The 23995-nt window shown below is 41.0% G+C and overlaps 1 protein-coding gene and 1 pseudogene across 3 annotated transcripts; one reads left to right on the forward strand and one right to left on the reverse strand.

Moving 5' to 3' along the window:
• Nucleotides 1–7262: 7262 nt before the first annotated feature.
• LOC139479942 (multiple epidermal growth factor-like domains protein 6) lies at nucleotides 7263–15675 on the reverse strand. Of its 3 annotated transcripts, none has more exons than XM_071262879.1 (5): nucleotides 15523–15675; nucleotides 9924–10493; nucleotides 9182–9293; nucleotides 8752–8861; nucleotides 7263–8089 (listed from the first exon to the last, which is right to left on the reverse strand). In XM_071262879.1, the coding sequence occupies exons 1-5, from the start codon at nucleotides 15560–15562 to the stop codon at nucleotides 8064–8066; spliced, it is 858 nt and encodes a 285-aa protein (XP_071118980.1). In that variant the 5' UTR covers nucleotides 15563–15675; the 3' UTR covers nucleotides 7263–8063. The 3 variants fall into 3 exon arrangements, with proteins under 3 accessions (XP_071118980.1, XP_071118981.1, XP_071118979.1); XM_071262880.1 differs by lacking the exon at nucleotides 15523–15675 and adding an exon at nucleotides 15398–15483; XM_071262878.1 differs by lacking the exon at nucleotides 15523–15675 and adding an exon at nucleotides 12609–12701.
• Nucleotides 15676–21647: 5972 nt separating this feature from the next.
• Nucleotides 21648–23995, forward strand: part of LOC139479551 (uncharacterized) — a 63525-nt pseudogene continuing 61177 nt past the window's right edge.

The raw sequence follows: 23995 nt of genomic DNA on the forward strand, positions 1-23995 counted from the left end.
AGGCTTGCTGACTTGGTTGATGCATGTCATCGTATCCCAACTGCGTGGGTCGATGCTCATGACATCAATTACTGGATTGTCTGGTCCAGACTCGGTTATTTACAGACCGCCGTCATATAGCTGGAATATTTCTGAGTGCGGCGTAAAACACCAACACAATCAATCAGTCAATCCTGTTTCGGGACAGTGCATTGTGAGGTATACCACATAAATGAGGTTCATCCTGGAGGTTAAACAATGTTGATATTGCTTTATGTCATCACTACGTCCATTAATGAATCACTGAATCTGTGGCTTCGTGAATGAGTGAATATAGTTTTATGTCGTTTATTTAAAGCAATATTATTGCACTATCACGACAGGGAACATCAGCAAAAGTATTCGCACATTATCCCCGTGTGGGGAATCAATACAACGAGCCAAGTTTTAACAACAAGTCTTCCCCATCGCCCCAGTTCGTGTATAAATGAATGTTAAAGCGACCTGTGTATACTTGATACAGTAAACTACGGTTATAACGAACTCAAAGGGACTACTAATTTAAGTTCGTTATAACCGTAGTTCGTTATAAGTACATATACAGCATAACTACAGCAAGTAGTCGGGACCAAAAAGTATGTTCGTTATATCCGTCAGTTCGTTATAAGCGTGTTCGTTATAACCGTAGTTACTGTAATTGTATAACAGGATAATCAGACAATAAAACATTGGTCTATAAAACATTTATGTTAAACGGCCCCAGGTGAGCGGTGATGCATCAAACGAAGATATGTACTTGCTTGTTGAATACAGGGTTAGCAATTTTGTCCTCTAGACAGTTTGTGTTCGAATCGATCCCTAACAATAGACGGACACAGGCATAGGTAAAACATATTCTGGAAGGTACATTCGTGTTTGAAAACGCCTTATGCCGGTAATAGCCACACATTCGAAAATCTGAACATTGTATATAACATAAGTGTAGCTAATACGTCCCAGTTAGAGATTTCCACATACACACGTACAGGTAGATACAGGAAGTGTTTCAAGGTGTAACCCATTTTGCAGCAAGCTTGTTTAAGGTCACTGTGGCCCAGCGTATCAGAACGTGACGTGGCAACTTAAGAAAAGTCAACAGCGAAGCATACACATGTTCCCACTTGTTAACATAAGAACTACATCATTGTGCGTAGCATGTCACTATACTTGTCTATAACTGGTATTTGATCAAACAATCACTGTTTGTTCGACATTCGCCTTTGCCAGATATATTGATAGACGAAAGGTCATGTGTAAATATTAAAACGGGTACCTGAATAATCCACCCTGCATCAGTCAATGGATCTTTTCCAGAAAAGGGGCGGCTGGGTAGCCTAGTGGCTTCATCACATCGCCTCATCACACAATGTAAACTGTACCCTTTCGTAAACACATACACTTGTAATGTGTGTTTTTGAAAGGGTACAGTTCACATTGTGTCATGAGGTGATGTGATATTTAAAACGAATTATAAAAAAATATCACCTTTTATTTTGTTGCTCATTTCAACAAATGCAAGGCAACGGAATTCGTTGTGCATAGTTGCGTCATAAACACATGCTTATGAAAAAGTAGGAATCGTGTGCTGGAGATTTCTTATGGAAACGGAAATGTTTCCTCGCTTTTATTACCAGTGTCACGCCCCACCCCCACCCCTAGAGAATCAAATGGTCGGGCCATTATTCAACAATGACACAAGTATCTGTCCTGTAACAAACTTTATCATTTCCATTCATTATCAGCAGTATTCCACAAAACACACATGTATTCGAACTGTGTTCCCCTTATGTTTATAGACCCGTGAAGATCCGGAGTAGAAAGGGTCTTCAGCAGCCCGTGCTTGTCGTAATAGGCGACTAACGGGATCGGGTGGTCAGACTCGCGGACTTGGTTGATGCATGTCATCGTACCCCACTTGCGTCGATCGATGCTCATGTTATCAATCACTGGATTGTCTGGTCCAGACTCGATTATTTACAGACCGCCGTCATATAGCTGGAATATTGCGGCGTTAAACAGCAAACAAACAAACAAACAAACAAACAAACAAACAAATCTTATGTTTATACAGCTCGCCTGCCGTTCACCTAGGATCCTCATTAAGATCATTTCTGACTCATATGTTCGACATTTATCGGTTACGATTTGTTTTTCTTTACTGGAAAAAAGGCACAATGGCGAGGAAAGGACAGGTTTGCCAAAGTCAACGAGCTCAGCGAACGGAGACTACAATCATTTGAAGCAAGAAATTGATTGCTGGGAATTGATTATAACTTGGTTCTTATACGGTATATCTAATATTTATGTGTGGATCGATTGATGTTAAGACAGAAGACGTCATTTTGCCATTGAAGGTGAAAGGACCATCACCTGTCACCATGACACCAACCTCAAGATGTAGAAACATTCAAGTTGTTGTGCTCAGTTCGAATAAAGTAGGGGGCAGTCGGGTAGCCCAGTGGTTACAGCGTTCGCTCGTCACGCCGAAAACCCGAGTTCGATTCTCGAAATGGGTACATTGTGTGAAGCCCATTTCTGGTGTCCCCCGCCGCGATATTGCTGGAATATTGCTAAAAGCGGCGTAAAACCATACTCACTCACTCACTCACTCCCGCCCTCACTCACTCACTCACTCACTCAGAAGAAAACATAGGACACTTTTTAATTTGCATCGGTTTCAATCCTCTAACAGTTTCCAGTAGAGACCACATGTAAAATGTTTCGGATGGTCTTGAAAGAGACACTGTTTGATTCGTGCATCGTAGTACTTCCCCAGTGTTTTTCTTTCTCCATAAGTAACTCAAGAAGAATTTCAAAATACATGCACATTGTCAGATGCGGTACAATACAATAATTGATAAATTATTTATTACCAATGAGGTGAAGAGACGTTACACGAGTATCATACAAGGTTGACGTTTTAGTCGTTTTGATTGGACAACCGTGACCTCGCTAAGGTCACGCTGGAATTTTGTTTACATTCACAAACAACAGCGAGATTTAAAAAAATTAACACTTAATTATTCCAACAAGTTCGTGACATGCATCAAATAAAATTCGCTTTTCATTCTATATTAGTTATGCGTGGGTCTAGTACAGGCATAATATAATGGACCTATATTTAATTGTGATGTACGACTACAGATAAATCGGGGGTCCCTATGTGCGACCGATTTCTTGACTTTCAATTTGATTTTATGAAAACAGTTGGGCGGGCCGGAAAGAAGATTAGACGAGCTGTGCCATCAGTGTTCACTTCAAAACGTAGTTTGTGTTTTTTGTTTTGCTTGTTTGTTGCTTAACGCCGCACTCAGCAATATGCCAGCTTCAGGTCGGCGGTCTGTAAATAATCAAGACTGGACCAGACAATACAGTGATTGAAATCATGAGCAATCAATTGGGATCGATAACATGCATCAACCAAGTCAGCGAGCAGACCACCCGATCCCGTTAGTCGTCTTTTGCGACAAGTATAGTCGCCTTTTAAGGCAAGCATGGCTTGCTGAAGACCTATTTTACCCCGGATCTTCACGAGTCGCGTAGTTTGTGACATTTTTTTCCGAAAGTACTTGTTCATAAATGAACGTACACAGCTGCTCAATCAGATCCCTCAAACTGAGCATAAATACGCAAATACGCAAACTTCGTGGCATTGTTCCTGGCTTCTGATTTTATGGCCCCAAACATCCCAAAAGCGAACAATAACGTTATTTTTTAAAACCAAAATACATCGTTAACATGGGCAATAAATAAAATACCACACTCGTTAGATACTATAGATATCATTCTACCCACACGGCGTCCATAGTTGAACATGCTTTCATCCACTATTGTCAACATACTAAATGAAATATTTTCCTTAAAGTTAAATGCCAGTCTGATCGGATAGATAACATTATTAGTCACAATGGCAAAACGGATATGTGTGGTATGGTTCATAATGTATTTATAATGGCTTTGGACTACATTTTATAATCTTGCGCAGCGCTCTCTGTATAGTTACATATACAGTAAGGTGGGATACATAAAGAGACAAAATAAATCACCCGATTGTCTGGTCCAGACTCGGTTATTTACAGACCGCCGTCATATAGCTGGAATATTGCTGAGAGCAGCGTTAACCAACAAACCAACCATCCAATCATAACCAACCATAACCAACTAACCAAATCTCTGCATAAAGCAGATTGTACGATTCCGACCACAGCATGAGCATGTGTTTATGGATTACTAACAAATAGTGATGATACAGGTGTTCGCGAAAAGGTGAGCCTATTTTGTACCACCGGTGGCACCCGTCACAAACACATGCAAAGGGAAGTCAATTGTTCACCTAAAAAAAACGGGTGTGGTACAAGTGCTCACACCCCGTCACACATTTGGTAAACCTCAGAATACAATCAGCCTGACATGTCTCCCATGTTCCGAGAACGTCGTTCACGAGCACCATCTAAACAGTGTCCACACCTCACACCTCCACGCCTCACCATAGAAAGTTAGAAACCAAGCTGGCACCCGTCTGTGCAGGAACCGCCCCTACGCTTACAGTCTGTCGCCACTGCAGTTCGGAGAGCAATTCTCTTGACAGAGGTTCCCGTAAGTCCCTTTCAGGCAGGACTTGCAGAAGCCGATGGAGTTCGATTTCCAATATATGAGAAATGAAACCCATTCTTTGTGCGCCTCCTCCTTGGAAACAAAACAATACTCGCTCATTATACTGGACTAAACACTCTTTGTGTGTTGTTGCGAGAAAGTAAATACTCCTCGCTACCGGATGGGGAATAGGGGTACGAACTACAGACCATGAAAAAATAACCTACGTACAAGTAAGACCCGTGAAGATCCGGGGTAGAATAGGTTTTCAGCAACCCATGCTTGCCGTAAAAGATGACTATGCTTCTCGTGAAAGGTGACTAACGGGATCGGGTGGTCAGGCTCGCTGACTTGGTTGATGCATGTCATCGTATCCCAATTGCTTGGATCGATGCTCATGAAATTAATCACTGGATTGTCTGTTCCAGACTGTTCCAGTATTTACATACCGCCGTCATTTAGCTGGAATGTTGCTGAGTGCGGCGTTAAACAACAAACTAACATTAATAGAAGTAAAGGTAATACCAGTCATGACGCCAACACGCATTGCCCTATCGAGCAGGAGACTACGCCTGCATATTCAGGTATACAGTAAGTGTGGTGTGAATAGATGTTTTAACTTCATGATTTCGACAGCGGAAAGCCTTTTGGGGCGTATTCATGGGCATTACTGAATCGGTCGTTGACACTATGTGCCATTCATTCAAACAAGGCAGACAAAAGCTACGCATAGCATACAAACTTGTAAAAGCCGCCACGACGAGACGTTAGACACATGTATGGTTCTACGTGTTAGCATTTTAGTCGTTGGTTGTGAATGCTGCCTAACTTAATATTGCTTCGACTACCCGTCTTTGTGACGGTGGACGTTGACATTTTGTCGGAGTAAGATGAAGAATACGAGCGCTCACCCGGTGTATGTTATTTATGTATCAGGTGAATACAAAGACACCTATATCGTTGAGAGCAGCACAGTATCTTTTCCCTGGTATGATGACTACACTGGGAGTATATATGAAACATTGTGTCCCTGATAGCAGTTTGTTTGTTTGTTTGTTTTTTAACGCCGGACTCAGCAATATTTGAGCTACATAACGGCGATCTGTAAATAATTGAATCTGGACCAGGCAATCAAGTGATTGACATTATCAGCATCGATCTACGTAACTGGGATACGATGACATGTATCAACCAAGTCAGCGAGCCTGACCACCCAATCCCGTTAGTCGCCTCTTACGACAAGCGTAGTCGCCAGTTACGACAAGCATGGGTTGCTGAAGACCTATTCTACCCCGGATCTTCACGGGCCTCATTATACCAGTGAAAACCATTAATGTGTTATATAGTCAGCATAAAACCATACAAAGCTGCAGAGTGCTATTATAATCCCTGATCAATTACCATATTGCCCTTCATGTCGTGTTAGATCCAAATACTAATATATACTATTCCTATATATTTATACGAACATTCAAGACGAAACGGATCAAAGATTTAATATTCACGAGCAGAGAAATTTTCTTTTGAACAACACGATATATTGCCTTTTGCCTTTAAAAGCTCCCTTCCTTGTCGTAATTGAAGTTTAGATCGCTTGGTCAGAATATGCCTGATTGTGTGTCATCGCAAACCCTAGGCGAAGATGGTTTCTCTGGCCATCCGCTACTGGCAGGCCTAGCATCAGTTACACTGCTAAAATAGCTTTTACTCTGGATGTTCACTGGGACACTAATTTCTGAACTGTGACAATGACGAATTCACGTTCAAGTCGTGCACTTTAAACGTTGAAGTACTCCATGGTGAATATTTGGAAACAAACTTCTATTTAAGTCAGGTTGATCCATCGAGTCATTCCTGACCACAATGATTGATCTTAGGATTCAATGTGCCAGAATGATGTTGGGGACAAAACGTCACAAATGAATTTGTATTATGTCATTTATTTAAAACGTAACAATACATTTGTATAAAGACAATCCAAGCAGTTGCGAGGAACAATAGTACACCCCTTGTGTGTCCCTTGTGTGCCCCTCGTATGCCCCTTGTGTGCCCCTTGTGTGCCCCATGTATGCCCCCTGTATGCCCCTCGTATGCCCCTTGTATGCCCCTAGTATGCCCCTTGTATGCCCCTAGTATGTCCCTTGTATGCCCCTAGTATGTCCCTTGTATGCCCTTAGTATGCCCTTAGTATGCCCTTTGTATGCCCCTAGTATGCCCTTAGTATGCCCCTAGTATGCCCCTAGTATGTCCCTTGTATGCCCCTAGTATGCCCCTAGCATGCCCTTTGTATGCCCCTAGTATGCCCCTAGTATGCCCCTAGTATGTCCCTTGTATGCCCTTAGTATGCCCCTTGTATGCCCTTAGTATGTCCCTAGCATGCCCCTTGTATGCCCCTAGTATGCCCCTTGTATGCCCTTTGTATGTCCCTTGTATGCCCCTAGTATGCCCCTTGTATGCCCTTAGTATGCCCCTAGTATGCCCCTTGTATGCCCCTAGTATGCCCCTTGTATGCCCTTAGTATGCCCCTAGCATGCCCCTTGTATGCCCCTAGTATGCCCCTTGTATGCCCCCCGCATGCCCTTTGTATGCCCTTTGTATGCCCCTAGTATGCCCCTAGTATGCCCCTTGTATGCCCCTTGTATGTCCCTTGTATGCCCTTTGTATGCCCCTAGTATGCCCCTAGTATGCCCCTTGTATGCCCCTAGTATGTCCCTTGTATGCCCTTTGTATGCCCCTAGTATGCCCCTAGTATGCCCCTTGTATGCCCCTAGTATGTCCCTTGTATGCCCTTTGTATGCCCCTAGTATGCCCCTTGTATGCCCCTAATATGCCCCTTGTATGCCCTTAGTATGCCCCTAGCATGCCCTTTGTATGCCCCTAGTATGCCCCTTGTATGCCCCTAGTATGCCCTTAGTATGCCCCCGCATGCCCTTTGTATGCCCTTAGTATGCCCCTAGTATGCCCTTTGTATGCCCTTAGTATGCCCCTAGCATGCCCTTTGTATGCCCCTAGTATGCCCCTAGTATGCCCCTTGTATGCCCCTAGTATGTCCCTTGTATGCCCCTTGTATGCCCCTAGTATGCCCCTTGTATGCCCCTAGTATGCCCTTTGTATGCCCTTAGTATACCCCTCGCATGCCCTTTGTATGCCCCTAGTATGCACCTTGTATGCCCCTAGTATGCTCCTTGTGTGCCCATTCTCTGTTGAAGGAACTAGAATAGTCAGACTCGAGTATCTGCCGAAACAGATTCCATTGGGCATATATGGCAAAATAGAGGTGAAATGAATGATCAGTGAAAATCAGTGGTGACACCAGGTGTTAGCGAAGAGGGTGAGCATGTCTTGCTGTGCCGGTAGCACACAATGTCCTCCTTTTGAGACCCGTCTTCTTGGTCAAGCCTTTTGTTGTACACCTCCCCAGATCCGTCCTTTCTCTTCGAATTCCCTCCGCACTATTTTCTGTTTGTATGTTCATTTACTGTCAACAGTAAAAAATACACTTGCAAGCAAGGTTAATGTACACAATTTATTACATATCTTTTATGGTTCATCTTAAACAAGCATCTTGTTATAAGAACATGCAATGTTAGTTATTATTACCAGGTGTAATTTCAAGGAAAGCGTGCGAGTGTTGAATATTCATAATTAATTCATTGCAGAGAGCATTATGTGAGATGACTGGATAACAAAGAGTACATTGACTAATGTAAGAGATATATTTGTCCATACAGTTTAAATAAAACCATAATCTGCTAAAAGCTGTCCAGTTTAGCTGTGCAGAGTTGCGTCCCTTGGGCACGCAAGAAACCTATGATTGTGGTTTCGAATCCCAGTTCGCCCCGATTATGTTTCTAGATTTGTCAACACCATACCCGTGCTCGTGGGTTTCACTAAGGTGGTAAACGTCTGAGATCTGCATCACTTCGGGCTTTTCTCCCACATTAAGCTGACACGCCGTGATATAACTGGGATACTGTTAAAAGCGGCGTTAAACCCAACTCACTCACTCACTTAGTCCAGTGTACAATACCGACTTTATTTCAAATAGGGATGATACCAGGAGTTCATGTGATCGTATCCTTCTCCAACAATGACACCCGTCACAAACACATGCAAAGGCAAATCAATTCAAGCACTTACGTTTTAGATGGCTTCTACTGATAGTTGGACTGCCTAGTGCATCGTGGTGATACAGAGGCTCGTGTTGGGGGTGCCGGGGAGCCTTATGAACGGGATCAAATACTCGACGACTGAAGAAAGAATATAATACTGGAATTTAAATGCATCGCACCCCTTATTATTGGTAATGGTGGCATATGTCGGCATTACAACATTTCAAGTACAGTAAACTACGGTTATAGCGAACTCAAAGGGACTACTAATTTTAGTTCGTTATAACCGTTGTTCGTTATAAGCACATATACAACATAACTACAGCAAGTCGTCGGGACCAAAAAAGTAAGTTCGTTATATCCGTCAGTTCGTTATAAGCGTGTTCGTTATAACCGCAGTTTACTGTTTTACACATTTATGTTGTCTTTCATAAGTTCTCTTTAATTTTAAGACTTACATTTTTCTAATTCCGTCCGTGTACACCAATATGCATACAATAAGGAGCACTATGATAATTGTAAATATTATTCCCAAAGAAATGCCAACAACTGCTCCGGACTCGCCCTCAGCTGTAAATGATAAAGAAATATAATAAATATACTGCGTTAAAGTTAAACTTTGTTACCCTATAAATATATAACGTCAATGCGAGAGAATAGCAAGTCCACATTATCTGCGGAAACAGATTCCGTTTGGTTTAAAGAGTAAAATATCTGAGAATGGACCACTGAAAATCAGTGATGACACCAGGTGTTCGCGAAATGGGTATGCATGTCCTGTCCTACCGGTAACACCCACCATTCACACAATTTGCATAAAAGGGTAAATATTTAGTGTTTGACGCCGTACAGCAGTACTCCTGCCTGTAAACAAACCAGATAAAGTGATCGATGGACCAGAAAATCCAGTGACCCAATAGTGCATTTACTTCTCTAGAAAGGATAAAACAGTTGTCATTTTATATATTTGAAATACCTTGAACAAAAATATCCAAGATGACAATCGAAGTCTTTACGATCTGACGTTAACAAAAATAGTGAAAGCATATCTGAAAATGAATCGAAATAGCATAATATTTTCTTGTATTAATTTGGTTTCTGAAAGTACAATTTATATCTAATGCTTCTGAAATAATTTGTCAACATACAAACTTTAAAAATTATGCGCCAATTAATACTGGTATGGAGATTCACACTTACTTTGAGCAATGTCTGAATTATTCAAAGGTTGTTTGTTAGCAGGTGGAGAAGGTAGTATCGTAGTTTCTATAGCCGTCATGTTCCTTGTTATATCACAAAATGGTCCAAGGAGGTCTCCCTCACACAACACACAAGCATTGGGCGCAGTACATTTGATACACCCTGGCATGCACGCTACACTGCATTTGAGTCCTGTCCACCCATCAGTACATCCTGCGGCACAGCTGCCCGAAAGTCTTTCACAATCACCATCTACACAGTGTCCACACTTCACAGTGCATCTGCTACCATGGAAACCCTGCTGGCATCCTTCAGTACAGTCCCCATCCCTGCGGTTGCACAGTCTGCCACCACTGCAGTTCGGAGAGCATTTCTCTTGACAGAGGTTCCCGTAGGTTCCTTCCAGGCAGGACTTGCAGAAGCCGGTGGTTTTGTGACAGCTCCCGGGGCAGGTTGGTGGACACCGGGTCTTGCATCCAGATCCGTACCAGCCGCTGTTACAGTGCGTGCAGGACCCGGGTGGTTTACAAAAGTAACAGTGTGGCCCACAGGCTGATCCAAGAACGGTTCCTGTGGGAAAACGTCAAGTCCTAAGTGTTTGTTTGTTTGTTTCTTTCTTTCTTAAAACTGTACTCAGCAATACATCTATATGATGGCGGTCTATAAATAATCGTGTTTGAACCAGGCAATCCTGTGATTGACATCATGAGCATCGATCCACACAATTGGTATACGATGATGCATCAACCAAGTCAGCGAGTCTGACCACCCGATCCCGTGAGTGGCCTCTTACGAGGGGTTGCTGAAGACCAATACTAACCTGGAACTTCACGGGTGGGAAAACAACAGGACCTGAGCGTGAAATTTCGATTTTAAGAATTATCATGCACCATTCATTCTATAGTGATTCATAAACAAATGCTTATGATATAGTCGCAGGCCAGTGTGTCATATTGTTATTGGGGTGACTGATCAGATTGAAGTCCATTGTTGTTCTACCGTAATTCGTTTTAGCAAATGAGTAATATTAACATGTGTTTCGACTTTTATACACACCGTGCAACTGTAACAAGTCTCCCTATATCTTACCTTACCTCCATGTCATCTGGTACCAATCAATTATCTGACAGTTTAATATACAGTAAACTACGTTTATAACGAACCTGTTTATAACGAACTGATAGTATAACGTACTGGGCTTTTTTTGTCCATTTTTTTCAGCATTTGCTGTATATATCGTGCATATATGTTTGTAATGAACTACGGTTATAACGAACTAAAATTAGTGGTCCCTTAAGAGTTCATTATAACCGTAGTATACTGTATAGAGATGATTAGCCGAGTGTGTATCCGTGTCGTTAATATATGTAAGGAATAAACAATATGTATTATACTCTCTAACTGCTTTCCATGTACAGTCGAATCCCGTTATCTCGAATGTACCGATATCTCGAACCTATTCCCCTTCCCCACCACCTCACGATGGACATATATACATATAAATGTAACATACACAGCGCTATCTCGAACTCGGTCCCAATTTTGGCTTTACTAAAATTATTTTATACCTTTATCTCGAAGTTGGCATTTGCCACATTAACAGGTTTGAGAAGCGCAAATAAGAATTTCACATAGTGGTGAGCGTTTCTCCTATATATATATATATATATATATATATATATATATATATATATATATATATATATATATATATCTTTGTTATTGTTATTGATCATTGTCTGTGAGTGAGTGAATGAGTTGGGTTTAACGCCGCTTTTTTAACAGTATTCCAGTTCTTTCGCGGCGTGTCAGCTTAATGTGGGAGGTAAGCACGAATTGATGCAGGTCTCAGACGTTTACCACTTCGGTGAAACCCACGAAGCACGGGTATGGTGCTCACAAACCTAGAGACATAATCGGGGCGAACCGGGATTCGAACACACAATTATAGGTATCTGGCGTGCCCAAGGGACGCAACTCTGCACAGCGAATCGTGGCGCCTAAGACGACACCCGTGCCCCCACGATCATCGTCTGTGAAGAACATTTCAACTTGTCATCGCCTACACGATTTGTGTTTCTCGTTTATGCAATCGTATTGTTGTGGACCTACAATACTGTTACTTGATCCATCTCGCTGTCCATACCTCGCTATTTAAAATGTCCGCATATCTCGAAGTTCCCCCCACTTTCCCGCTAGGTTCGAGATGCCGGGGTCCAACTGTACATTGTTTTGTTCAGAAAATATGAATACAATACGGAAATAAACTTTAATAATACTTTCGTTTAACTAAGTTTATTTTGTATTTTCACCGAAGTAACTTTTGACACCACTGCAGGTATGAATATGATACTAAAGGTCAAGGTCACCTTCTTTTCTGGTAGGACTACCATGATTATTTACAGAAACGCCTACATGAAACACTAACTTATTGGAAACGTTCATTGCATCGCCCCGGTGTATGAAACTTATTTCTTGCAGGTACCAAAGTCATTATTTACACTACAAGATAAATTACGTCGCATGCTGTAACATGTTCTAAGCTTACATAGTCAATAACAGCTAACTGGTGCAGTCATATACCTGTCACCTGTTGTGTCGTGTATATCTACCCATGGTCACGCTCATTAACACACCTGAAATGAGTCCTGTATTAATACAACGAATGTGGCAACTATGACTTACCTGTGAGGAAAGGTAATACAATGACTATGACTGTGACCAGAGAGCTACCTGCCATCTCAGGTGTACGGACGAAGCATTGTGCACACAGTTGTATCGGGGTTTTATGGTTGTGTGCCTGTGCGATCACAGTTGTGAAAAACTGAATGATAAGAGTGTTTGTGTATGGTGACTGATCGGGCGATCATATGCTTTGACACGGGTTAAAAGAGTTATGAAGAATAAAACCTGCCTGACGTTGATATGTTGGATAAAACCTTTTTGGGTTGATATGTTAGGTCGATATGTAGGTCGATATTGTGATAAAACCTGTCTGAGATTAATATGGCATATAAAACCTGTTAGAAGTTGATATAGTAGATAAAACCTGTTAGAAGTTGATATGGCAGATACACCCTGTTATAAGTTCATATGGCAGATAAAACCTGTCTGAGGTTGATATGGTGGATAAAACATGTCTGAGGCTGATATGGTGGATAAAACCTGTCTAAGATTGATATGTTGGATAAGCCCTGTCTGAGGTTTATATGGTGGTTAAATCCTGTCTGAGGTTGACATGTTGGATACACCCTGTCTGATTTTGATATGTTGGATAAACCCTGTCTGAGGTCGGAATGGTGGTTAAATCCTGTCCGAGGTTGATATGGTCGATAAATCCTGTCTGAGATTAATATGGCAGGTAAATCCTGTCTGAGGTTGATATGGTGGATAAAACCTGTCTGAGATTGATATGTTTGATAAAACCTGTCTGAGGTTGATAGTGTTGATAAACCCTGTCTAGGATTGATGAGTTGGATAAAACCTGTCTGTGCTTGATATGTTGGATAAAACCTGACTGAGGTTGAAATGTTGGATAAACCCTGTCTGAGGTTGATATGGTGGATAAAACTTGTCTGATGCTGATAGTGTTGATAAACCCTGTCTAGGATTGATGAGTTGGATAAAACCTGTCTGAGGTTGATATGGTGATAAAACCTGTCTGAGGTTGATATGGCATATAACACCTGTCTGAAGTTTATATGTTGGATAAACCCTGTCTGAGGTTGATATGGTGGTTAAATCCTGTCTGAGGTTGATATGGCAGATAAACCCTGTCTGAGGTCGATATTGTGATCAAACCTGTCTGAGATTGATATGGCATATAAAACCTGTTAGAAGTTGATATAGCAGATAAAACCTGTTAGAAGTTCATATAGCAGATAAAACCTGTCTGATGTTGATATGGTGGATAAAACTTGTCCGATGCTGATAGTGTTGATAAACCCTGTCTAGGATTGATGAGTTGGATAAAACCTGTCTGAGGTTGATATGTTGGATAAACCCTGTCTGAGGTCGATATGGTGATAAAACCTGTCTGAGGTTGATATGGCAGATAAATCCTGTCTGAGGTTGATATGGTGGATAAAACTTGTCTGATGCTGATAGTGTTGATACACCCTGTCTAGGATTGATGAGTTGGATAAAACCTGTCTGAGGTTGATATGGTGATAAAACCTCTCTGAGGTTGATATGGCATATACAACCTGTCTGAAGTTTATATGTTGGATAAACCCTGTCTGAGGTTAATATGTTGGATAAACCCTGTCTGAGGTTGATATGGTGGTTAAATCCTGTCTGAGGTTGATATGGCAGATAAACCCTGTCTGAGGTCGATATTGTGATCAAACCTGTCTGAGATTGATATGGCATATAAAACCTGTTAGAAGTTGATATAGCAGATAAAACCTGTTAGAAGTTGATATAGCAGATAAAACCTGTCTGAGATTAAGTTGGTGGATAAAACTGTCTAAGTTTTATGTGGCAGATAAAACCTGTCTGAGATTGAGTTGGTGGCTAAAACTGCCTAAGTTTGATATGTTGGATAAAACCTGTCGAGTTTAAAAGGCGGGCACAATTACAGTCAACAAAGGACGTACAATAGAAGGCAGTGCGGTTCTAATAATAGTGCTGATATTTCATAAAATATGTTGAATATTGCTACGTTGAATGCTGAAGCGTTTTGCAAAATGTCTCCCACAAAGTTATCCAGTCCTTGGAATATTTAGTACGATATTGGACTGCAAGATCAGAGTGATGGGGGACGAATACCTACCTGGAGGAAAATGTTTAAAACGATAAATAAGGATAAGCAATCATAACCTGAACTTAAAACGATAGAGGTACTCTTATTTATACAAACAATTTCATTTCCTATCAATACCTGGTGTTACCACGAGGAGACATCCACTTGGAAACCTCATCTATATAAACTGTAAGGCATGATGCTTATAGACAATAACTCATTTCTCGTTATTTATGACAGAAGTTACCTCACCTGGGCTTCTGGGGTCCAGGTTTAAATTCCTAAATGTTTACAATGTCTTTAGCCAATTCTTGATGTCACAGCTTTGATATTGATGGAATATAGCTACACTCATCAGTCACCTACTCACCCAGTCACTCACTTCCCGTGAAGATCCGGGGTAGAACAGGTCTTCAGCAATCCAGGCATGCCGTAAAAGGTGACTACGCTTGTCGTAAGAGGCTTCTAACGGGATCGTGTGGTCAGGCTCGCTGGCTCGGTTGATGCATGTCATCAATCCCAATTGCGTGGATCGATGCTCATGATGTCAGTCACTGAAGTGTCTGGTCCAGACTCGATTATTTACAGACCGCAGTCATATAGATGAAATGTTGGTGAGTGCGGCGTTCAACAACAAACAAACACTCACTCACTCACTCAGGTATCGCCTAGCCACTCAATCACTCAGGTATCACTCAGAAATGGCGTAGACAATGGAAGCATGACCTACCTGATCGCCTAGAAATGTAGCATGACATGACATACAACATAAAGATATTTCAACTGATCACGGGTTAACATCTGTGTAACAAGTAGGTTGGATTGATACCTCTACATAATGATAGTATGACCTACCTGCGAGTAACGGTACAAGGAGTAGTATGACTGTGACCATGTTATGCACATGAGATTTGTTCTTCACCAACTACATGTGGGTACGTATAATTTTGATCTGTTAATGGCGACTATGCAGATTTGGTCAATGCGGACTATTTATGAACACACGCTCATCGCTGATGTCATTCCAAAAGATTTGTAGATACTGATAGTAATGCGATTTAAAAATAGCTGTCAGCTCTATATCAAGCATGTTCTGTGGTCACATGTTATAGGAATAGATAACACTTCATGGTTACTTGGTGAGTTGGGGTGGGATGGGTGGTGTGGTTTGGGGTGGCGGCAGGGTGGGGTGGGGAGGTGTGATGTGGTGTGAGGTGAGGTGAGGTGAGGTGAGGTGAGGTGAGGAGAGGAGAGGAGAGGAGAGGTGAGGTGAGGTGAGGTGGGGTGGGGTGGGGAGGTGTGATGTGGTGTGAGGTGAGGTGAGGTGAGGTGAGGTGAGGAGAGGAGAGGAGAGGAGAGGTGAGGTGGGGTGGGGTGGGGTGGGGTGAGGTGGGGTGAGGTGAGGAGAGGAGAGGAGAGGAGAGGTGAGCTGGGGTTGGGTGGGGTGGGGTGGGGGGGGTCTGGTGGGATGGGATGGGGTCGGGTGAGGTGAGGAGAGGTGATGTGAGTTGGTATGGGGTGGGGTGAGGTGAGGTGAGGTGGGGTGAGAAGGGGTGGGTCGGGGCGGGGCGGGGTGAGGTGAGGTGTTGTGGGGTGAGGTGAGGTTGGGTGAGGTGAGGTGTTGTGGGGTGAGGTGAGGTATTGTGGGGTGGGGTGAAGTGAGATGGGGTGGGGTGAGGTCAGGTGAAATCGGGTTTAATGTCGCTTTCAAGATTATTGCACTAACATAGCGACATGAATGCATGCAGGTGTGTGTGCCTGGTTGTATTCGTCCGGACTAATGTCGGTTTTACATTGCCAGCCCACTGAGATAACATATCATATTTGAGGTAGGAGGTTTTTTAACAGGGATCTAAAATGTTCTACGTGCAATCCTGCACACGAGCCCGCACACTATTCAGGAGTATCAGATTCAGGTACAAGGAAAAACAAGACAGAATTTTATCTAAATATGACGCACTCAGATGAGGTCCACGTAACACATATTCATGAAACTGTACAAGACACGATCTGATAGAAAGCAATAGACCGATCTAGTCCCGCCCAGAAGCTGCCGTCCTCATTTTAGGCGTCAGGGGACGGCGACAACCACTGGCTATTCGCTTTGGGTTCTATTTTAGTTGTCAAATCGCATTTGGGAAGTGAGAATGAGTCATATGTCCGATGTAATGATGTATCATGCAATGAGGACGTCACCATGGCAGAAAGTTAGAAGCGTGCATTACTTCGAAGCACTCATGTGAAGGAGAACATATTATATTGTCAATTTACAGCATTTCAATAATATATTATTCATCCAAGCGCGGGGTAACTATAATTTGTTTTTACGTTGCATCGTAATTTAAGTACTTCGAAAGTACTGGAAACCGTAAACACAAGAACAAGTTACAAATCATGTGGATATCTATAAATAGATTGTCAACAGTTACATTGCTCGCGTTTTTTGTCTTGTGCTCTAAGTAAAACCAATATAACCTGAAAGGCATAGAGTTAGTGGGTCTTTCTAATCAATCAACATAAAAGAATAGTTGATAAAATCAAAACAGTACATTATTTCCCCTCACTGCTACATTGGTTGTTATTATATAATAAATGAATCATAAGATACATATAGAATACTAAACGAGCTCCCGTGTAATACCAATTTTATGAAACGAGTGAATAGTTCTGGTATCTGACGAGCGAAAGCGAGTCAGATACCACAACTATTCACGAGTTTCATAAAATTGGTTTTACACGAGAGCGAGTTTAGTATTTTATTTATTACTTGTCATTTATAATGTTTTTAGAATTATACTGTTGAGTGTAAATAGGCCGACACCTACACGATCCATGGCATAATCCAATTGAGTTTAACAGAATAATACTTCAAACACGTCAAAAGTTGAAACGTATGAATTTAATATCATACAATGGTCCACCTTTAGAATTCAGGCGTTCGTCCCACAAAATTATCGTAGTGCTAAGGCTATCACAACTCACATAATTTAACTTAGACTAACGACTGTCGTTGTGCTACTGTACGATCGCCTTGTGGAACGGGGCCTTGCACCTCAAAGTTTACAATCACGTCACAATACCCGATGACGTAATTTGTGGAATTTTGTTGCAAGATCCATCGGCGAGTCAAAGCAATGTGACGTCAGCCTAGCAACAAGGTTGCTGGGGTCATCGAGTGTCCATAAGCTCCTCCCAGTGATCTATCATCTCCACACGCAATGTCGTTGAATACGCCAAGGGATGTTGAGAGCTTTCAATATTTGTTCGTGAAACGTGTTCCGAGAGTACATAAGCACGCGTTTTGGTATTACACAATGTGTAATAAAGCTGTATGTTTATTAAACGGGTGATCTCTTCACGGGCAAGTAATAAATTTTATTTGGGCATCTGGAACATGGGGTTGGGCATGTCAACAGGGATAAATCTAGACCCAATCAGAGGCTGATATTCAGCCCCATATCTGAAGCAGATGTCAGTAAACTGTCCCTCTTCAAAAGTTTTAACACATCTATGCCATCCTAAAATAATGCAGAATGTAGGGAAATTATGTTATCAGTTTTTTCCCAATCTGTTTGCCAAGGGCACTTAGTTTGGATTTCTAAATTTAGAAAAAATCCCTGGTCACACTTCCAGAATATTGGACTCAATAAACTGCCAGTATTTAGGTACGTGGATGTTAGAACTGTTACAGTTGAAAACATTGAGAGGATCCAAGATAAAATAAGCACCTGTAACCGACATGGTTATGGTAAATCAATCGGATCCATGTTCCAGAAAAGGTGAGGTGAGGTGCATGTGGGTTTAACGTCGCGTCCAAGATTATTGCACTTATATAGCGACGTGCATGTACGTGTGTGTGTGTGTGTGTGTGTGTGGCTGCTTGTACTAGCCCGGACTGATGCCGATTTATAGTGCTAGCCCACTGAGATACCATGCCGCAGTTTAACATGAATACCCCACTCAGACACAGAAAACTGACTCCGAGCCGACCAGTCCTTGTTTTAGACCCTTAATGCCGAGCAACAGACAGGGTAACAACAAGTACCATCTTTTAACGTCTTTTGGTATGACGCGGCCGGGGATCGAACCCCAGACCTTCCGCTCTCCGGGCGGACGCTCTACCACTAGACCACGGATGCGGTGTTCCAGAAAAGGGAAACCTGCGATGGTAAAAGTATCTGAAGGGTCTGCAGTACTTCCCATCAATTAACTTGCATTGATAAAATATACAACACAAATTAAAATTCATATATGATCTTTTATTCAAAAGACTTGTCATGAATCCAAGAATTATTACTGTTAACAACTAAACATGTTAATTAAGTACAACAAATATCTCATAAGGAAGAGAATTTATGGATGTCAACTTCTTAATTATGAGGAACACCACCATCCTTAAATTCTCTTCCTTAATCACTTCTTAATGCCATCCAAAGACTTAAATATGTCATAAGGTCAAAGCTTTAATCAACAAAATAACATCTTGACTCTTACTTAGTAAGAAGAATTAATATTTTTATTGCTCAAGAAACCACATGCCTATAGGACATAACACTAAATAATATTTATTTCATTTTACAAATCACATGTGAAGTGACAAGTACTACTTATGCATGAAACAACATACATTTAGATACAAATATCAGGTAGCTGGACACCTGGAGTTCATTATATATTTAAACATACATCCCAAGTATGCTTCACAAATACTGGTGTGAACGTGACTTTTTTCTTAAATAATAAAAATACACACAAACAGGGATTCAGATCAGTTCCCTTTCTAGGATACTGACTGATTGTCATCTATAATGTCCTCAATTGTTCTAAATTTAGTAAAGTCATATCAAAAGATAAAAAAACCCACTTGAAAATGTTCTGAAGCCAGCCAAATCACTGTGAAGTAAATATGAAGCTTATTCTCAACATAATCATAACCAAAACCTGAACAATAGGTAATTAACCAACATCCTTAATAAATACTAGCCCTTGCTCAATTACCAAATATTGACAATCTTCTCAAATCAAGGTAAAGAATTACATTTTGTGTTAAATACATTTCAATATTCATGAATATGAAATGTATTAAGAATTATATAATTTATTCTGTATCAGAATAGATCAGGCACTCTGGATAATGCCTGATCAGGGTGTGACAAGATAGTGCTTTTGTTTTTACAAATTCTTTGTATCTTGAAATAGGTATCATGCGTTATGATACTGGTAATCACTTTCAACACTATCTTTTTTAAAACTATATTATTTAAAAATATTTTTTTTAAATAATATTATTTAAAAATAATATTATGTCCTATAGAAAGAGCCAACAGGTTAGGTTATATACCAGGTGGAGGTTGTACCATCAAACATTTAGTGTTTGTTAGTTAGTGCAATTAAATCATATTTATCTTACTTTTATACGGCATCACATTAAACAACTGGTTGGAATAATTATTAATAACTTGTTTAGATCATAATTTATATCATTACTTGATCATGTTAATCTGAGTTCATAAAAAAACTTGCTATTATTTCCAGTAAATTAATTAAAATAACTGGACAATTATAATCGTTTATAACAGTAATATAGTTTCACTAAAATGTATATCAGTAAGCTTCCACTAGATTCCACCAGTGAATAACTTATGTTGCAAACAATGCTAAACCAATAATTTTCTTATATCAACTAACTTTTTTAATTTCAATCTGTCAAATTCACTTCCTTCTCACGAAAGTTTCCTCTTCTTTCCAACCTTGAGGGATTATTCCATTTCACAAGAATAGGATCCTGTCTCTTCATAGAAATGCTGAAATAGTCAAAGCATGATTTAATAGGGACCTTATATGAATTAAATTGAAAGATTTTGTGGAACGAAAACCATTGACAAAGATTATATTTCTCATCTTCCCGAGGCAAGAGGGTTAACTAACTTTCAAAGTCCCCCCCCCCCTGCCTACTTTGTGGATTTACTGGGATTTACTTGGCTCGATCGTAGCGCCACCAATGGCTATTACCAGTTATGTCTCTTCTAAGCCCCTCCTATAGACCAATCAGATTCCACCTCTCGTATCACTTGCGTTTGCTTCACACAAAATGGTGGCGCTCAGTCAGGACGATCTGATCGTTAATCGAACCGGATTTCGATTTCGGTGCGCGCTTTTGAGTTGACTACTCGTTAGTCCAGCCAAACTGTAACTCCATTATACCAGCCTAGTTCGGCAAGGGTGGACACTGGACTTTTATAGTCAGTTAACTCTCTTGCCTCGGGAAGATGTATATTTCTATGTATAAAGATGTATTACTGCTAGATTAATTTGCAATATTATGCTCGAGTAATTTGCAATATTAATAGATATGCTTATTGTGATTTTGAAACTGAATCATTTCTAAAAATCTGTAACAAAATAAATCATATATAAGAGAGAGGAGTATAATTTCCACTAGATTGTACTTCAATGTAAAAATAGTAGATTTCGTTCTGCACTAACCGAAATCAGACCACTGTCATATTTGTTTACAGTGTGTCACGGCCGTCTCGCGTGTCACTTTTCAGCAATATGACCTGCTACCACAAAAATACATAATTCAAAAAGGATTTTGTAGTTACAAGCATTATCCTTGTTTATAACATGCGTAAAACCATAACTTGCTACGTGTTGTCATTTACCCGTATTGAGTATGCATATGTGCAAAAGTGCGAAAATTCGTGCAAATTCGCACCTTCGAGCAGACGTGGGTCCCGTTAAAGATGGTGGCGACATTTAACTGATGGTGAGGCCTATTACACATCTTGATCAGCCTCAAACATTTTTCTCCCGACCCTGTGGGTTTGGGTAAAGGTACACATCTAATCCCACGAGTGAAAATAGCACAAACCGTAGCCACGTCGCTTGTCGGGTATCGTTTGACCCCGGAAGTAAGTCTGACAAATCCACAAAGCGCGCCCGGCCTTCTGATCGACTCAAACTGACGCATGCGCCAACATATTGGATCGGTCTATTGCAATGTGCATGTGACAGCCCAATCCAAGGAATACTTTGCACCACAAGGAAATATTTCACTTTGACAAAGAAGTGTTCATAACTCGTCGTATGATAGTGGGCGTAAAGCCTTTCCAGAGAAGGGATGATCAGTAGTTGCGCGGTTATTTAGGGCTTGTAGAAGTGCTCTGAGAAGTATGTAACTGATTACTCCAGACTGTGGGGCCATATCATCAAGGGAAGATCATATGAGAGTCAAATCGGCTCTTGCAAAGGTAAATGTTATACGTATCGTTGTTGTTTGACAATGTGCTCCTGGATATTTCGTCACGTATCAGGGGTGAGGTTATTGCGTGAGTTGTTTCAGTTCACACAGCTCACCTCTTTGAGGGTTATTTTACGCACGCCTCCTCGATATCTCGTCCTGGTGCCAAGTGGCAGTGACACGATAATATTGTTACACTATTACTTCGTTTGTGAACATGTTTGCATATGTTTCAGAATTATGACGCCATGGTTTGCATATGTTTCAGAATTGTGACGCCATTGTTTGCATATGTTTCAGAATTGTGACGCCATGGTTTGCATATATTTCAGAATTGTGACGCCATGGTTTGCATATGTTTCAGAATTGTGACGCCATGGCACATCATACACTTCTTGTTATTGTTGTTGGACTGAGCACTGTTTCCCGTGAGTACAACCGATTATATTTAGTTTAACGCATAGTCACAAAAGCGACACGTCGCCCAAGTAACAGCTGACACGCGTATAGTTTTATCATGTTCATAAAGATGAGATTGCTGCACATACAGACATGTTCTAAGCAGTGGATTTACCGCCTGTGGTTTAGGGTTGTGGATTTCTTATCACATATTTAATATCGAACTACTGAACCTGAAACAAAGTGCGTCAGCGACCACAACAGAATAGATTATATGAGTAAAAAGTATTTAAGTCACCACAGAACTACTACACTTTGCTATAAATCGATTTAATAGTGTATATTTGGTTTCATGAATTAATTGCAAATCGTGACAACCCATGTATTGACATCATGAGCATTGATCCACACAATTATCAAACGATGACATGCATCAACCAAGTCAGCAAGCCTGACCACCCGATCCCGTTAGTCGCCTCTTACAACAAGCTAGTCTCCTTTTACGGCAAGCATGGGTTACTGAAGACCTATTCTATCCCGGATCTTCCCGGGTCTGATGTGAATGTGAACGTGTGCTAACGCTGTAAACTGTGGCCATTGTTACAACATTTAGGCATTTTAAAAGCATGTTGGTACGTCTGCAGAATTGTGCTAAATTTCATATTTAACGACATACATTTCTAGATACGAATTAGATATGTGAGGGTCATTAAAAATAGTTTTCTTCGATCCATATGCACATCGAGTATTCTCTTGCAATTTGATTTGAAAATTGAAACCACTTACGCACTTACGCGTTTAAGGCATATTTGGCATATTTTTACGTCAACAGAGGATAAATAGTGCACAATTTATAAATCATACATTTCTGTGTAGAGATGTTTCCCATTAACAACTCGATATGTTAGAGTATGTAACTGGTATATTTTTCATAACTGTTTTAAATGAATCGAGTACTGGTATTCGCTAGTATGTAGAAATAAAACTCCGTTTCATCACCGATCCATGTTTTGGTATCTCTTTCAAACAATTTTAAACATAACACTAAAAATCATTGTATCAGCAGATATAGCGGGAAGTTGCCTGAACTGTTTCAACACGTGCAACGAGGATGGATTGTGTGACGACTATGGATGCCACGCGGGATATCACGGCGACAACTGTTCACTGCCGTGTCCGGCCAATTGCCGCAATGGAGCCTTCAAGAAGCCAGCTTGTGCCCGAAACACATCCATTTGTCTCAGTGGTTGCCGAGGAGGCTTTTTTAGTGAACGATGTGATCAGCAATGTCCTTCAACGTGTGCGAACAAGGTCTGCCACCAGGTGGATGGATATTGTAGAGATGGATGTAAGGAGCATTGGCATGGCCCCGATTGTACTGCAAAGTGCAACACCACATGTTTTAAATCAACCTGTGACCGCAATGGACTGTGCCAACCATGTGAAACAGGCTACTGGGGATTGTTCTGTGAGAACAATTGCGGTCAACATTGTCTCAACAACATTTGTGTGATGTCACAAGATGGCAGTTTCAAGTGCTCACGTGGCTGTCAGAAAGGATGGAAAGGTGCTGGCTGTGAGGAACCAAGTTTAGAGGAGATGGGACATTCTGACACAAGAAGAAAAAGAGGTAATACCGATAGTTGATATTTAGTGAACCTTCATATCTGCCTGTTTCAATAAATA

Source organism: Haliotis cracherodii, unplaced genomic scaffold, assembly GCF_022045235.1.
Source record: "Haliotis cracherodii isolate W230 unplaced genomic scaffold, xgHalCrac1.p SCAF_4, whole genome shotgun sequence".
NCBI lineage: Eukaryota > Metazoa > Mollusca > Gastropoda > Lepetellida > Haliotidae > Haliotis > Haliotis cracherodii.

Coding starts and splice junctions, on each gene's coding strand:
- LOC139479942 (XM_071262878.1), bottom strand. CDS start 12,663: ATGGCAGGTAGCTCTCTGGTCACAGTCATAGTCATTGTATTACCTTTC. Junction 9,294..9,923: donor TAATTCAGACATTGCTCAAA/GTAAGTGTGAAT, acceptor TATCATTTACAG/CTGAGGGCGAGTCCGGAGCA. Junction 8,862..9,181: donor ACGGACGGAATTAGAAAAAT/GTAAGTCTTAAA, acceptor TTCTTTCTTCAG/TCGTCGAGTATTTGATCCCG.